Source organism: Juglans microcarpa x Juglans regia, chromosome 2S (genome assembly GCF_004785595.1).
Source record: "Juglans microcarpa x Juglans regia isolate MS1-56 chromosome 2S, Jm3101_v1.0, whole genome shotgun sequence".
Lineage (NCBI taxonomy): Eukaryota > Viridiplantae > Streptophyta > Magnoliopsida > Fagales > Juglandaceae > Juglans > Juglans microcarpa x Juglans regia.
This window is the reverse complement of record NC_054597.1, coordinates 1,374,373-1,390,707: the sequence shown is the minus strand read 5'-3', so window position 1 is coordinate 1,390,707 and position 16,335 is coordinate 1,374,373. Positions and strand designations below refer to the sequence as shown.

The 16,335-nt window shown below is 34.5% G+C and overlaps 1 protein-coding gene and 1 long non-coding RNA gene across 3 annotated transcripts; both read right to left on the bottom strand.

Annotated features, from left to right (window-relative positions):
• Positions 1-6,049: 6,049 nt before the first annotated feature.
• On the bottom strand, positions 6,050-6,600 carry LOC121252663. Its single transcript, XR_005938256.1, has 2 exons — positions 6,465-6,600; positions 6,050-6,079 (listed from the first exon to the last, which is right to left on the bottom strand). It is a non-coding gene; the product is annotated as an uncharacterized LOC121252663 (long non-coding RNA).
• A 1,022-nt stretch (positions 6,601-7,622) lies between these two features.
• Positions 7,623-10,304, bottom strand: LOC121252662 (protein FAR-RED IMPAIRED RESPONSE 1-like). Of its 2 annotated transcripts, none has more exons than XM_041152399.1 (4): positions 8,668-10,304; positions 8,462-8,587; positions 8,305-8,379; positions 7,623-8,234 (listed from the first exon to the last, which is right to left on the bottom strand). In XM_041152399.1, exons 1-3 carry the CDS (start codon positions 9,988-9,990, stop codon positions 8,350-8,352), a joined length of 1,479 nt encoding a protein of 492 aa, XP_041008333.1. In that variant the 5' UTR covers positions 9,991-10,304; the 3' UTR covers positions 7,623-8,234; positions 8,305-8,349. The 2 variants fall into 2 exon arrangements, with proteins under 2 accessions (XP_041008333.1, XP_041008334.1); XM_041152400.1 differs by having other exon boundaries at positions 7,623-8,026.
• Between the last annotated feature and the right edge of the window lie 6,031 nt (positions 10,305-16,335).

Genomic DNA, 16,335 nt, shown 5'->3' with positions numbered 1-16,335 from the left:
ACTAAATTTGTTTACATATTTAGAGTCATAGGGAGCCTATTTAAGGATCTTGTTTAATTATTTATTGATTATTACTTTGCATTGTTTAATAAGCTGGTGGCAATTCAATGGCTATGGATTCATCCGGCGTCGGTAGCATTGTTTCAGCGATGTCACATTGATGGCATTAACCTGAGGAGTGGAGAGCGGGAATATTTCCTATAGAATGAACCTGGCCATGTTGGCCCCCGGGGGGGAGGAGTGGTCCCAAACAACCCTAACATAGGACAGGAGGTGATTTAAAAGCATAATAATTCTAAAGCTGAAATTCAAGAACCAGATTCAAGAACTTGGTTTTCAAAACTTGGGCTTTGGGCTTGGAAGGATCCAACCTGGTCTCTCAGTCAGTGTATGTTCCCTACGGGGATTTTGTGACCCAATTTTGAAATAACAACACCAGTGGCCGTCTATGGCCTATAGAATGGTCCAGCCCAAAATTAAGCCCTAGGTTTACGTAAGCTGCTCTTGTTAGAGCATCATCGTTGGCTTGGCCAAAGTCCAATAATAGCTAAACTTTTAGCTAATATGTGCCATAAAGCCACCATATTAGATTGGATATCTCTATAAAATTTTAGACTTTTGCTACAGTGATTCTCCGAATTTGTAGGTAAATAATAAGTTAGCCAAACATTAAAATATTTAATTCTCAGTCCTCTCACAAAATATGTAAGTATTTTTTGTAATTAAGAAATTTGGTTCATTTATTATTATTAAATATAAAATGTGATAAAAATAAATTAATTAGTTAATATTAATTAGAATATTAATTATTAAGTTAATTATAATACAATTATTATTAATATTAACATTTAATATTAATTTAATATTAAATAAATGTTATAAATATTAATTTAATTTAATTTGTTATAAATATAAATATTAATTTAATTAGAATATAATTATTATTAATATTAATATTTAATGTTAATTCAATATTTAATAAATGTAATAAATATTAATTCAATTTAATTAGAATATAATTATTATTAATATTAAATTGGTAGAATTATAAAATGTAAAACAAATAAATTAAATAAAAAAATTATTAAATTAATAATATTTTATTATTATATAGAGAATAAATAGTTAATCTAATGTGGAGATTAAATTTAAATGGAATAAATAAATATAAAAAAATATGATATTAATTAAATTTTAAAGATGAATTTAAGCAAATTAATGAGAATGCTCTTAGTTATTTGTCTTTAATTTTCCTAAGCTAGCTGGGCTGTTCTGTGCTGTAATTGATAGCAACACCTCGGATGTGACATGAGAGTGGCCCCCCGAGTGGGATATTTTCGAAAGAGAAATGCTTGGGATCACCGTTTTGGTACCGATCATTTCTATTGACATTTTTATTTATTTATTTAGTGAATAAATAAATATTTTTTAATAATTTTATAATTTTTTTAAAAATATATTTAAAAAAATTTAAAAATATATATATAATAGCCTTCTGATAGAGAGTGTCAGGAGCCACTTTCCGAGATCTCCTCCTTTTCGATAAGAAAAAATCTAGGATAAAGCCACTGTTTGCTGCATCCAAGTTGCACATATGACGTGTCAACGTAGGGAGGCACGGGAGACTAACATCACATTTTCAAAATTTTCATTTCCTCATTTCGTCTCTCTCCCCCCGCCCCCCACGTTGAGATCACGTTAACATTTCGTCGTTAAACCCCTGCCCCCCCGCGTTTCCTTCCTTCTTCTCCCCCCACCCCCCCGAGCTCCTCTGCACTGAGTAGCTTGAGTGCCTCTCCCGAAGCGACGTGAAGCCCTCTGCACTCCTCTGCACGGCGATTTCGAGTTCACAGGTGATCCTTGAGACTACTTCTTCTTCTTCTATTCTGAGATTTATTCTTCTTCTCTAAGGTTTCTTTTTCTTCTCTGTGAGTTCGACACAGTCAGATTGAAGCCCTCAATCCACTAACTTGAAGCCCTCAATCCACTAACGTGAAGCCCTAAGATATGCAGACGTAGGTTATGTATCGTTTCTTGTAAAAAATCTTCTTCAAGTTTTTCCATGTATTACTCCTTTTTTCTGTGATTCTAGGGTTGAGTCATACATTTATTTATTTTTACATGGTTTCTAGGGTTTAGTCATACATTTCTTTTTTTTCTCTGTGTTTACAGCATCTCTTTTTTCCTCTAGGGTTTAGTTATATGAGCTGTAAATTAATAGTATTTTGTTAGAAATTATGAAATTAATGGGGTTGTTTCTGGATGATGCATATCTAGTATTAGCTAGAGATTGGTGGTTGCATTCCATCCTGGCACAGTTTTAGTTTATTATTGAAGGTGGAAATAGCTAAAGCTAAAACGAATCAGATTTTAGTGGAGGGTGGTGCAATGTAACCTCTTGGGTATGTTGTAAATCTTGATTTTGGTCATGTATATATTGCTTTGAATCACGAACGTAGGCGATGGATGGTGCATCACCATGGGACTCTAGTCGGGTTTGTTCAAAACTGTGTGTGGATGGCATTACTTTGGTTCTTCCTTGGTATGGTAGAAACAGTGGATCCCCCCATACTTGTTTTTATTTCTCAGTTGTGGCAGTGTGGAAGAAAACAGTGTGTACAAAACAAATAGCACATTTTAAATGTATGTCTATTTATGTGGTTGGCATATGAAACTATTTAAAAAGGTAGACAGATATCAATTGGTGACAATGATTGGAGTATGATTGTGTCTTATTTATTTTTTTTGTAATCTTGGATATGTGTTAATTTTTGGTCCTCTTAGTAGTGATTTTTTTAATCTTGGTTTGTGTTAATTTTGGTTTGGGTACTTTAATTTAATTGCATTGGGTGAAGTTTACAGCATAGGATAAGCTTGTACTGTAGTGGGTTGCGGATGAAAATCAAGTGCAGTTCGACTACTGTCAATCTGGTTTACTTTTTTTATTGAATCAGCTAATTACTGGTAAGTTTTCAAGCATATATATATATACACATGAACCTTCCTGGTCAAGTTTTCGTAGCTTTATTCATACACACATGTAGAGGACTACTACTCAACTTAGTGTCTCCTGATGAGATCAAAACTCTTGCTATATGTATGTGGTGGGAATCAAAAGAGAGAAAATGGATGTAGTTTGAAATGTAGTCTTCCACTAAATGAAAAGCTTTCTAATGCATACAGAGCCAAAATCCTATTGATGCAAATGCCCTCTCTCTCTAGATCTCTCACTTTGGTTTAGTCATGAGTGGACCGAATGGTCAATATTTTCTGAGGACAGATTTATACTCACCTTTCTTCTATTGTCTTGTGATTGTTCTTTTCCTACTCCATTTTATTTTTCTCCATTACCCAAAATTTCTTTTTGGGTATGGTTGGAGGCTTACATCACTACTTGTTCTTCTCTACTTGTACTTGTATATAGAACCATGCAAATAAATCATAATAGACGGCCAATCACATTGCACTTAATTGGACTTTCCAAGCTCAAAACTGACCCGTGCCACTTGAATATTTTCTTTTATTTATAAATAAACTACCTAGCTGATCCGAATCTATATTCTTATTGGCATCTTTATCCATTTGGGAACACTAATTTATGTTTGTTTAGTTTGATTTGATTTGCCATATCAGATAGTAAAAATGGAATCTGACCTCACCCTTCCTACCACTATTGTGTACTTAGATATAAATTTACCATCACTAACTACATCATTAACTATTGTAACTTTATACTGCTTATATCCTTTAATGGAAGCATGTCGTTATTGTCATAAATAGATTTTCCATGCAATGATACATTGTTAGGAACTTAGGTTAACTTGTACATTTGAAGTCTGTATACACTAAATACCATCTACAAATTAATGGTTAATAAAGATTGACCATGCTAAAGATTTTTTTAGTGAGCTAAAAGATTGGCATGATAATGAGCTGCTGGTGTTGGGTTATGCCAAATCAAGTTATGTTTAAATTTGATGATGGTCTTAGTTAAGAGGACATTCACTAGGCAATATTACTATGTATTCAATTGTGTAAAAGAGACAGACTGTTGTGCTCAAAGTTGTCTTTCCTTTTTTCAGAATCACGCATGGCGTCTTCTCAATCATTATCTTTACTTGATGATTTTGTGATGGAGTCACCAACTTGTTGGTGTGGTTTGAAAACCAAACTAAAGACGTCCTACACTAACAAAAATCCAGGAAGGAGATTTTTTGCCTGCCCCAAGTATAATACGGTAAAAGCAACTTTATTCTTGTCATATTAAAGTAATCGATTTGCTGTTGTGGTGTACTTTTTATCATATTAATTTGGGAGTTCGTATGGTGTGCAGGGAGATGCGAGGTGTGAATTCTTCGTATGGGTGGATATATTGCAATTGCTAGAGGAGAACATGTTATTAAAAGAGAATAAGGCCAGGAAGAGGTGGGATGATGTATTACAGCGCGAGTATGCCGTTCGAAAAAGGGAAGAAAAAGTGAGACAGATAGCAAAGAATCTGAAGAAGGAAAAGCGAAAGTTACAGTGTTTGTACTGGATTATCACTTTTGTAATAGTGTTTGCTTGGTTCGGATAATGTTAATGTAAAAAGCAAGTTGTATGTATTATATAATTTTTGAGTAGAAATAGCTTGTTCAGGAATGGTTGAAAATGGAAACCATGTTTGTAAATTGTATTTTGTTAAATCAACCTCTGTAACGAAAAGGTCTTTTGGCTATTCTATTATTGCTAATGGTGCCTATTCTCATGAAGTTTTTCAGTTTTGATTCCATTGTTACTGATGGTGCAAAGTGAACCTAACTTGACTTGCTTTCTCAGGTTAATGACAACCACACAATTGCAACACAGTTTGTATCTGATTTCATTGTTCATGCTCACAGAATAATATTGAAACATATGGAAGTGAACTAGTAAAATATAACGCTGTGTTGCAATCCATTGTACTAATTCAAACGGAATAATAATGCAAACCAAATAAACTGTATGCCAGCGATTAGTAATGTATGCCAGCGAGTACTGGCATTCTTGTGTTTCTTTATTATGACATCTGGCATTAGTAATAGAATTTCCCATCATTTGTCAATAGACATGTATGCCAGTATTGGTAGCCTGGCTCTGCTGTTGTCACAAACCATAAGATTACTCGATTCCAATTTGTGACAATAACTCCAAATATAATTCAAGTCATTAACAAATAATAGAAGTATTAGGGGTGCGACGATCACAACGAGATCAGATTCCAATTTGTGACAATAACTCCAAATATAATTCAAGTCATTAACAGATAATAAAAGTATTAGGGGTGCGACGATCACAACGAGATCAGTCTCCATCAAAGAGCAGAAGATGAGGTCTGTTCAAGGTGGAAAAGCTAACAGATCATCTTTCTTAGAAGTGCTTAAAACACAGCAGATAGAATATGTTGATCATAACACAAGACACTTATTGTACCAACAGCTCTCCAACAGTGTTCACACCCAAACTGAAATAAGACGAAAAAGTAAATCAGACTCAAGCTCACCATTCAGAAGAGAAAGACTGAAGAAGTAAAGTATGAAACAATATTATACAAATCAGTATGTAAGTTTACCATAACATAATAGGATTAGACAAATAAGGAATGACAACTTGATGAAGACTAACAAGAACCTGAACATCAAAAGGTAAGCAGTTCAGAAAATATGGAAGCAAATTTCAAAAGAAAGAGATAAGGTGGGAATAAACACAGATAGAGAGGGTGGGAGAAATAGCAATTACCAGAAACCAAGTATATTACCATAACTCAACTCATAAATTATATTCCATACGTAAAAGCACCCCGTGAATCCATATATTAAAACCTAGACCTTAGCCTCCACCACTAATAGAGGAGAACACATCATTTTGTCAAAAGACTATTGCCATGAGAAATGAAATTATATCCAATCACAAATAGAGCAATTAGGATTATTTTAGAAGTAAAATATTCAAGAGCCTGAATGAGTGAATACATGATCAGATACATCTTTCCTAGACTTCTCAGTTTGGAGCTTTTTATCTTCTGCTTTTGAATTCCCAGATAGCTCCTTACTATCGTTTCCTTTAGAAAATAATCTTAATCAGTAAGGAACTAACAAACTCAAAACTCAATTGAGCAAAAAATTTCAAAGGAAAATTTTCAATAAGTACTTTCATCTTCTCAAGTCCATCCAGGTTGTTACAACAAAATGCTGGACATTTCTCGGAATGCAGCTTTAGTATTTTACATAATAAAATGATTATTACCTATATAAAAAAGGAACAGCATGTGGACAGTGCTTACGTACTGCAACTGATTATAAGTCATAATCAAGGATTGGCTAGACACATACTTGTCAAAAAAAAAAAAAAAAAAAGGATTGGCTAGACACATACTGATTGGAGAAGCACATCATTTAATTGAAAGAAAACTAAAACCACAAGAAGAAGCTCCTACAAGAAATCACCTGATCTGCTCCACATCTCGTAATCAGATTTTTCATCTAAGCCTTCCATATGAGGCACGCGTGAGATAATGTAATGTATGTTCTGGAGGAAAACCTCCATGCTGCAAGAAAAGTATACTTTTATCCAATAAATTCAATAGCTATACAACAGTTACATTAGTGTACTAGGAACCTATATATTTTCTACAAGAAGAATATCTGATTCCAAAAGAACTTCACACAAAAGCAAATTAATCTGCATTCAAGAATTCAGATCGTAAACAAGATCATACCATCCAAAATAACTCATAAAAGAAAAGAAAAAATATATATACCTTTTGTTAAAGATGCAGATTTCTACCTCACTATATAAGAATCATCATTGGTGCATACTTTACACAAAGCTGTGTTGGGTTCAAAGTGTTGCGCATTCTGCATAAGAACATCTCCAACTTTAATCAAGCATAAGGTTCAAAGAGATAGATGATTTGGCAGCCTCTCGAAACCTGCAAGAAAATTATTGGAAGATCAAGCACACAAAATACAACTTTAACAAGAAAATTATTTGAATTTGCTCTTCAAATATATCACTTCTAGCATCAATGTTTCTAACCCACTATTAAAGGGCTCCTGATCTTCCGTCTGCAATTAAAATAACACTTGCCTTCATTTGGCAGGGTACCATTGAAGCCATTGTTGCTTATATCCAGCGTGTTCAAGTTTCTTAGCCCAACTTATGCTACATTCCAAATTAAATATATAGAAAAATAAGTTGCAAATATATCTGTCCAATAATATATGGTACTAGAAAAAGTATGAAATTGTAAATGCCCTTATTTGATAATAGATAAGAGATAAGAGACTTACCTTGGGCTGGAAAGTAACCATCCAGCCCATTCCAAGTAATATTTAAATTCTTGTGCAAAGTGATAGCACCCAAAGATTGTAGTATACTATGGTTTGCAAAGAAGTTATAACCAAGGTTTAAACTTTCCAGATTCATATAAAAACCAAGGCAGTTATAAAAAACAGCCATTGCTGCCTTCCACCAGCAAAAAAAAGTGATGATTACAAAGCAAAAAAAGCCATTGCTGCCTTCAACAGAATCATGTGGATTTCTCACTCAATCTCCCATTCAATTTAATGACAAGAACTTTTGACAATGAAGCAATGGAAAAAACACCATTCAAGGAGCTATCAAAAGAGAGATCACTAACCAGTGCAAGCCTTAGGTAATTTAATCTGATATTTTCCTCAGTTGCATCATAATCAACCTCCAAAACTTTGTAGTAGTCCTCCAAAACTTGTTGGCTCATGGTACCAAAACACCTTTGATCTTCAAGAGGTACAAAAAATTACCCGTTGCATCTCCACAAAAAACCTTACCATTGGCATACACCCATGGATACAACTAACTACTACCTTCCCCTCTCAAAGAGATACAAAAATTACACCGGAAACAACCACACAAACTACACCCAACCCTCTCTATTTGGAACAAAAAAGACACACTTTCATATACACAAACTACCACCCAACCCTCTAAAAGACACAAAAACAGCAACTCAATTACGGTGGCAGATCTGAGAAATACAATTGGCATACAATGTTAGAGGATATAAAGCCAAATCAATGAGAAATACAAGTATCTAAAAAGAAGACTTTAGAGAAAAATCAACAGAGCCAATCATGCAAAATAATACTAAACGGGGAAAAAAATGCGAGATAATTAGAATGAGCTACGGCCCCCAGAGTCAAGTTACTCCCCGAACTCCCAACTTCCAGCTTCTCCTTAAAAAAATAGAAAGATTGCATCATTTTCAAAAGGGACATCATATTTTCCTCTTTAACTACAACATACCCTCTCCAAGAGCTTCAAAAAATGTGGCTTCTCATCACCATGGGATTACAAGTGTGCATCGAGATGGTGACACATCTGAAATAAAACAATCGTAGGGTTACAAGTGTGCATCATGATGTCAAACATGGTTGTCAGTTATTGAAAAGACACAATTAACCTCTGGAGTTGATTGTGTAAGAATGCTGTTTTGTGTTCCAACATCAACCCCATCATCAAATTGGTGTTGTTCAGATCCCGGTGTCTCACCCAATTGTGTTTCATCTACCAAGATTTTCCTGGAAGTCTGAGGTCCAAAACATAAATAGACACATATTAGAGTCATAATACTAACTTAAAACAATGCAAAATTAGACAAGCAAATACCGGTTTCTTTCTCTTTGTTGCCAACTTTTCAACTGGTGGAACCTTCCTCTTACTTGGGGGTCTCCCTTTCCCTCGAACCACGTTGGGGCTTAGTATCTTCTTACCCTTATCCAAGACGAGATTTGCTTTGGCCTTCGTTTGTTCATATGCTGACTCTAGTGTTGAACCTTCACATTTTGTCTCAAACTCATCAACAACACGCAAGAAAGCACTGATTTTTTCATTATCAGAGGATATTTTGGTCGCTAATTTCGAACATCTTTTAAGCACCCGCTCATAATTCCGTGCGTCTGCTCTGTCCCGCTGGTCATCGTAACTACTTCTGACTAATGTGTATGTCCTCTTTAAGTCCTTTCTCCAACGATCCAACACATATACATCTGGCAGCACATTAATCTTTTTGAACTGGCAAACTCTAAGTGCATGCCTACATAGAATCCCCCTCATCTGAAACAATGCACACGTGCATTTGACCTCCACCTCCTCTTCGTTATAGTAAACACAGAAATGGAGTGTTTTGATGTGGTCATCAGTAGATATTTCATCACTCACTTGGTATTTTAAAATGCACCCTTCTGTGCTTACCAACGAACAATTACAACACATTAGGCCCAGCAACTCTCTTTGTACCTCTTTGAACTTTGCATTTGTATATAACCTTTGAAACTGCTTCTCAATATTAAAATGGGACACGCAGGGAATAGTTTGGTTGTTAGAATTGAAATCAGCCATTGTCTCTAACTCCACCTTCTTTCTAAGAGCATTATCAAATTGGTCGATGAATTCCTTCAACGTGGTACCGGAATGGACATACCCGTCGAAAAATGCATTCATGCTTTCCGACCTTTGTGTTGTGCTCATTCCAGCCCAGAATACACTTTTTAAGTAAGCTGGAACCCAAAAAGACCTTTCCTCATATAAGGATTGAAGCCATTTATTGCCGTGGAGATCATACTTTGCAATTACTTGACCCCAGCTCTCCTCAAATTCACCGCTGGTATGTGAGTCATATAATGCAGTCTGAAGGTCAGTCTTCAACCCCGCATTGAATTGCGCATGAGATCCTAGTTTCTCTGGAAGTTTGCGCATTATATGCCATAAACAATATCTGTGACGAGTTTCAGGGAATACAATGGCAATAGCACTCTTCATTGCCCGATCTTGGTCGGTTATCATGGCTTTGGGCGCCCGACCATTCATACAATCCAACCACATTCGGAACAACCACACAAAAGTTTCAGTGTCCTCGTTTGAAATCAATCCCGCTCCTAATAATATGGACTGACCATGATGATTAACACCAACGAATGGCGCAAAAGGCATCCCGTACCTATTTGTTAGGTACGTTGTATCAAATGTTACTACGTCTCCGAAATACTCATACGCCGCTCGACTCCGAGCATCAGCCTAAAATACATTCCGTAACCTTCCCTCATCATCCAAGTCCATGTTAGAAACGAACCCATCATTCCGATCTCTCATTCTTTGGAAATACTGATTAAGTGCTTCGCCACCACCTTTACCCAACCTTAAATGTCGAGCCTTGTCAATGAAATTCCGACAATCTTTCTCTTGAAACTGAAGATTCTCAAAACCCCCCGCATCAACGACAAGAGAATAAAAATTCTTGTTCATTCGTATACCAGCTCGATCATTTAGGTCGAGGATCCTTTGACTGTATTCATCTAGATGTTTGTGAGATCGCAAAAATCTTGTCTTCTTGGGGCTCACAGTTATGTGGTTGTGCACATTTTCAACAGTGGTGAAAACCCATTTATCATTCTTGCTCAATGTCGCATTTACTCTCGCTTTACAATCCGTTCTAGTTGTTGGTCGTGGCTTCGAGATATTATTGTTCGTAGGATTGTACTTTCCGCCACGGGCACAACCAACAGTCACGTACACAGGCCTCCCTTCATCATCTTTCCTAGTCCTTTGTGTCCGTACACCAAAACCCTTTTGCTTCGCATACTGCTTATAATAGGCTGTAAGATCTTTCATACTGTCAAATTCCATCCAAGATCTTGGTGCTTCAACTCGTACCTCATCATCCTCGACAACAGTGGTACCCTCTAAATATTCATTTATGTCGAAGACCATGTCTAAAAATGGAAACATATGGATTACCATCAAAACAAAATTACAATGATTATAATCAAGGCAAACAAAATTGTACTACCGTCGGCATCAAGATAACTTTCAGCAGTCATTCCGGATGTACTTCCAAGATTTTGTTCAAATGTGGTATCGGTTGGCACAGTTGACGTTGGGGGTACTTCTTGCCTCAAGTCATCTGGATTACTCGGCGGAGGGTAGGACATATAAGGTGGCATATGCTGCAACAGGCACGTTGTTAGGGAAAATTGGATGACTCAAAAAAATTTAACATGTTAACTTCTGAAATATAAAAATTCAAATAAATATACCTCAAATGAATCAAAAAATGGGCTATAGTCTACTGGAGTACTCGGGGAATCGTAGGGCATATTTATATCAAAAGGATGCATTCCATCTTCGTTTTCCCCCATCACAATAAGGCTAAGAATGTCTTCCGATAATTTCTATCTAGTATTCCAAGATGGCAAAAGAAGAAAAATAAAGATTAAACTCTCATACGTAATGCAAAATCTGAAAATATAAGCACTTTCTACATAAATGAAATACAAACATACAATTATTGTTTGAACGGAAAAAATAGAAACAAATAACTCTCAGTGAGAAATCAAACAGATATTTCCAATTTATGGAATCCATCGAATCATGTAGCAAGTAAATAGTCAGTCTATTTTCATGTCTTTCTACTTGTCAAGAACAAAAAAATGAGTTAAAATATATTCTAATCTCAGTGCTCGGAATAGTTTCTAATAGTGTTTTCATGAAACTATTGCAAGACACTTATTGGACACATTTAGTTTTTTTTTTTTTTTTTTTTTTTTTTTTTTTTTTTTATGAATATTGCAAAAACAATTACTTTGACAGCATCCTATCTATGCTATAGCCATATTTTGAGACTTCCTATTATTTAAGAAGTCAAAAGTTTGCTTTGTTCTCATACTATTTAATCAAATTGGTCTTCACTACACATGAAGTTTAAGAGATTTTGTTCTTTTGTTGACATGAAACTGTCTTCTATTTTGCCACATTTTCTTTTAATTAATTATACTCTTAAAAAAATATTTGTTTCGGACGGATCAATTCATTGGAATGATTAACTATGATCACTAATAAACAACTTTTAAAGCAACCAAAATTAAATAAGCTCAAATATTAACTATGATCACTAATAAACAACTTCTAATCAAGCTTTCACACATCAGCATAAATATTAAATCTGAAGATTAAAATTTAGCCTATTTGTTAATGACAACCTCAGTTGCATCTTGATAACATTAGGAGACAACACACGGGTTTTCCTCAATGTTTTCACATGTAAATACAGATTGTAATAGAAAATATCATTTTCTGGACATTTCTCCATGCCCTAAGCATACCCATCTCAGAAAACACAAAAAACATGATGTACATAGCATGTATGGACGGGAAAATGGTAGTACAATATTTACGTACAAAACCATTTGGCGAAACAGAGCACTCTTACCCGTCGTTGGTTTGGTCCGTTCGATCAGCTCGCGAGGAGCGGCGGCGCTGGGCAGACGAACGAGCGTCTCGAGGTGGCGCTGGGAAGAGGAAGCCGTCGCGAGGTGGCGCTGGCAAGAGGAAGCCGACGGACGCGGGTTCGTGGCAAGGAAGGGGGTTTCGTGGGATTCAAATATTCTTTGCTCCGTTCAAACGAGCTCGCGGGACAGTGGAGGCACTGGGCACACGGAGGAGTGCCGCTCGGTGGCACTGATGAGAGAGACGGCGTCGCCGGGAGGTGATGGGTTGTGAAAGGAGACGCGGGTCGCGATTGAGCAGGGGTTTCGCGGCATCAATTCGAATGGCAGAAACGAATTTTCAAATACGGTCTTCAATCAAAACGTGCGTTTTGATTTTTTTTTTTTTTTTTTTTTTTTTAAAAAAAAAAAAATCCACGTACTGAGTGCACTGAGTGCACAGCTATAGTGGATTCCGTATAGTATAACTCTTTGGATAAATGGGTGACATGGGCGTTATATTGAAGCCTTTATTTATACATTCATCAGGAAAGAAGGCAGGATTGTTCATCCGAATCGATTTTTTTTTTTTTTCAGTCCAGCTCAAAATTTGGAAAACTGAATTTCAGTTTCAGATTTTGGACCGAAATCCGAATTGTAAAATCCGGATATATCCAGTCTGGGTACATATTTTAAAACCTGAAACCCAATTTTTTTTTTTAATTTTTAATTCTTATCATGCAGTTTTATGAGCTCTACAATTTTTTCTGAGATTTTGTCGTCTTTATTTGCCACCATTCCTACTGTCCTGATTGGTAGCAAGAGTATTGGCGGCACGCTTGGAAACCCAAATTTCCTTCCTCCTTGTTCATATATTTCTTAAAATTTTACTACACAACCTATATCACACTCCACACTTCCCGTGAACAAAAAAAAAACCATAAAATATTATACTCATTTGTCCTCAAGTAGATAAAGTTAATTCGTTTAAGATATTGCAGTGAATATTATTATTTATTTATTACTCTGAGTACAAATGTCAAGTTGCCGATCACGATGTCCACATATTCTTGAGAGGAGAGGGAAGGTCTGCTGGAATTTGGATTTAAAAACCAGATTCATCCGAGTTCCGGCCCGGATTTGACCCGGGCTAACCCGGTCCGGATTCCGGTTCAGGATTGAAACTCGGATTCTAGTTTCCGAGTTCCCGAACCGAAACCAGAATGAACAATCTTAATGGGAGGGAAGTGGGAACAGTCCAGATAAAGAGTCACGATTATATTGTCCTGTTGGTTCCGAATTTTTTTTAATTATATTTACATTTACATAAAATAGATATATTTGGATCTCAAAATGTAGTTTGACCTATATTAGATTTAGTTTTGCCTTTTCGAAATTTAATCTAACCTGATTTGCTTCTACCCTAACTCAAAGCCACTGTATTCCATAATCCATCATCCATTTAAAAAGTATGCTTAAAAGTTTTAATGTAGCATTAAAATCTTCAATAAATAAAGAGTAATGCTTGATATAGTTTTAGGGCAATCTCTTTTAAAAATAGTGGGATCTATTATTAAGAAAATAGTTTTTTCATATGAGTCTCAAATTCATTCATTTTTTTAAAAAGAATATGCAGGACTTATACATCATAGGACTGCAAATATCATTTATCATAAATGAATGTCTTTTGTTGTATCGCAATAATGTGTGCACAACTCATCTATTAAAAAAGAGAATGCAATATTGACATTAAAAGAAAAAAGGATGTGTTAAAGATAATATCAAATCACTTAAATTTGATATTATCTTGATTTTATTTTTATAATATTTAAGATATTTACCTTATCTTATCTCAATGTAATTTTTTTATAAATAGAGATGTATGTTTGTATTCAGTAACAATTAAGAAAACAAAGATGTGGCCCTAAAAGTTTATTTCCCTCTTTTGCTCTTCTCCATTTTCTTTTATATTATATTTTATTTTCTATCATGGTATCAGAGCGAAATTCTGAGTTCGAATATTGACTCTACACTCTATTCCATTTAATTAAATATTCTACGTGTTGGGCTACCCATTAAGGGGGAGTCTGGCCCACACGTAAGGGGGAGTGTTAAGATATAAAATAAATAATAAAATCTACGAGTCTATTTGAGATTGCATTAGGAGTCTTAAAAAGTATTTAAATAGCCTTAAAAGCTCTTTAATAAAAAAAAAAAATTAGGTTGTTTGAATGTTACTTATTAAAGTATTTTTTAATCTCAAATAAACTAAAAGGTACGTTTGAGGAAAAACATCATTTTTGTGATTTTCCTCAAATATGTTTTTTTAGATAATGTGGAATGTAATTCTAATTTTAAAAAGACCGTCAATAGGCGAAAATATCTATACAGTTTTAAGATAATTATAACTTTTAAATTTCAAGGATATTGTCATAATTTAAAAAAAAAAAAATCAAATGATCGTCTTTTCTATATTAGAAAGTACTTTTTTAAGTTGTTTCCAAACAAATATAACATGTTTGAAAGTACTTTAAACATATGGTTACCAAACAGTAAATAATTTTTTAATAGTAGAACTTATTACTTGAGCTATAAGCTATAAACTATAAGCTCTAAAGCCATATGTTATATTTGTCATCGCAATCCCAAACATGAACTGCCCCTTTCCATCAGCTTAAGTTTTTGGGACAAGTAATGATTACACATGGTATTTGAGAAAAGGTCATGAGTTTGAATCATGACTCTACACTATACTCTAATTTTATTAAATATTCCATGTGTTTGGCTATCCATTAGAGGGAGTCTGGATAGCCCAACATATGATGAGAGTGTTAATATATAAAATAAATAATAAAATCTACATCTTCCTATCAACTTAAGATTTTGGGATAAATAGTGATTTCACATGGTATCAAAGTCATAGGCTAACGCTAGGCTCGATCCTGTGGAATATTTATTATTCCACTAGTTTTACCTTTCATAAAATTTTCATCTCATTTCAATCATGTATTATCTCAAATTAATGTATTTGGAGTATCTCTATTAGTTGTGAGACAATTTTTTATTGACTTTTGATCCATTGTGAGCGTTGTTTGAAGCCCCTGATCTAATTTTGGCATTTTGATTTTAGTCCAATAGTTGACCAAGGTCATATATAACTCATTGTTGATCAAAACTTTAGATTTGATGTTCCAATTGCTAGCCACCTCATCACCAACACTATCATCTCATCGACGATCAATTAATGAATATGAATGTTACTTTCAAATTTCAAACTCAAGATTCCAAAATTCTTGACCTTTAATTTGAGGGGGATGTTGAAGATAATAACAAATCAATAATTTGATTTAACATGATATTATCTTGATTTAATTTTCATAATTATCAAATCCCTTAAATTTGATATTATCTCAATGTAATTTTCATAATGTTTAAAATATTATCTTGATTTTCATATTGTTTGAAATATTTACTTTATCTTATCTCAATATAATTTTCCTATAAATAAAAATATATACTTATATTTAGCAACAATTTAAGAAAGAAAGATATAGACTATAGTCCTCAAAATCTCTTTTTCTCTTTTACTTTTCTTCATCTTTTTTATATTTTATTTTATTTTCTATCTGGATGCAATACCTAAAAAAAAAGCGCCATTAAATTCCAATCAGAAGCTTTTTCTTCCAGCCCTCGTGAGTTGTGAGAAATTTTTTCCTGTTCATTCTTTTCACTATTCTTTTGATAAACAAATCATTTCTCAAGAGACAATCTTTAGAACATGAGGAGTACGAATGGGGCAATCTTCCAACTTTGAATGCAATCGAAATTTTTTCTTAACTTATTGTAAGACAAATTTATTACTCTAGAGAATGGGGATATGCTCTCTTTCTAATGATGAGGAAAGTTGCCCATAACACCACATAGAGAATGAGGATAGTCTTTATGGACAGACCAAGCGGCCCATTTTCTTTAGGGGTAAGTCACGCAGCCCATTTTACAATGCATGGCCATTTTTCGTCCAGCCCATTTATACCCTAGTGACAAATATTGCTTAGGTCTTGGTTCAACTTACATT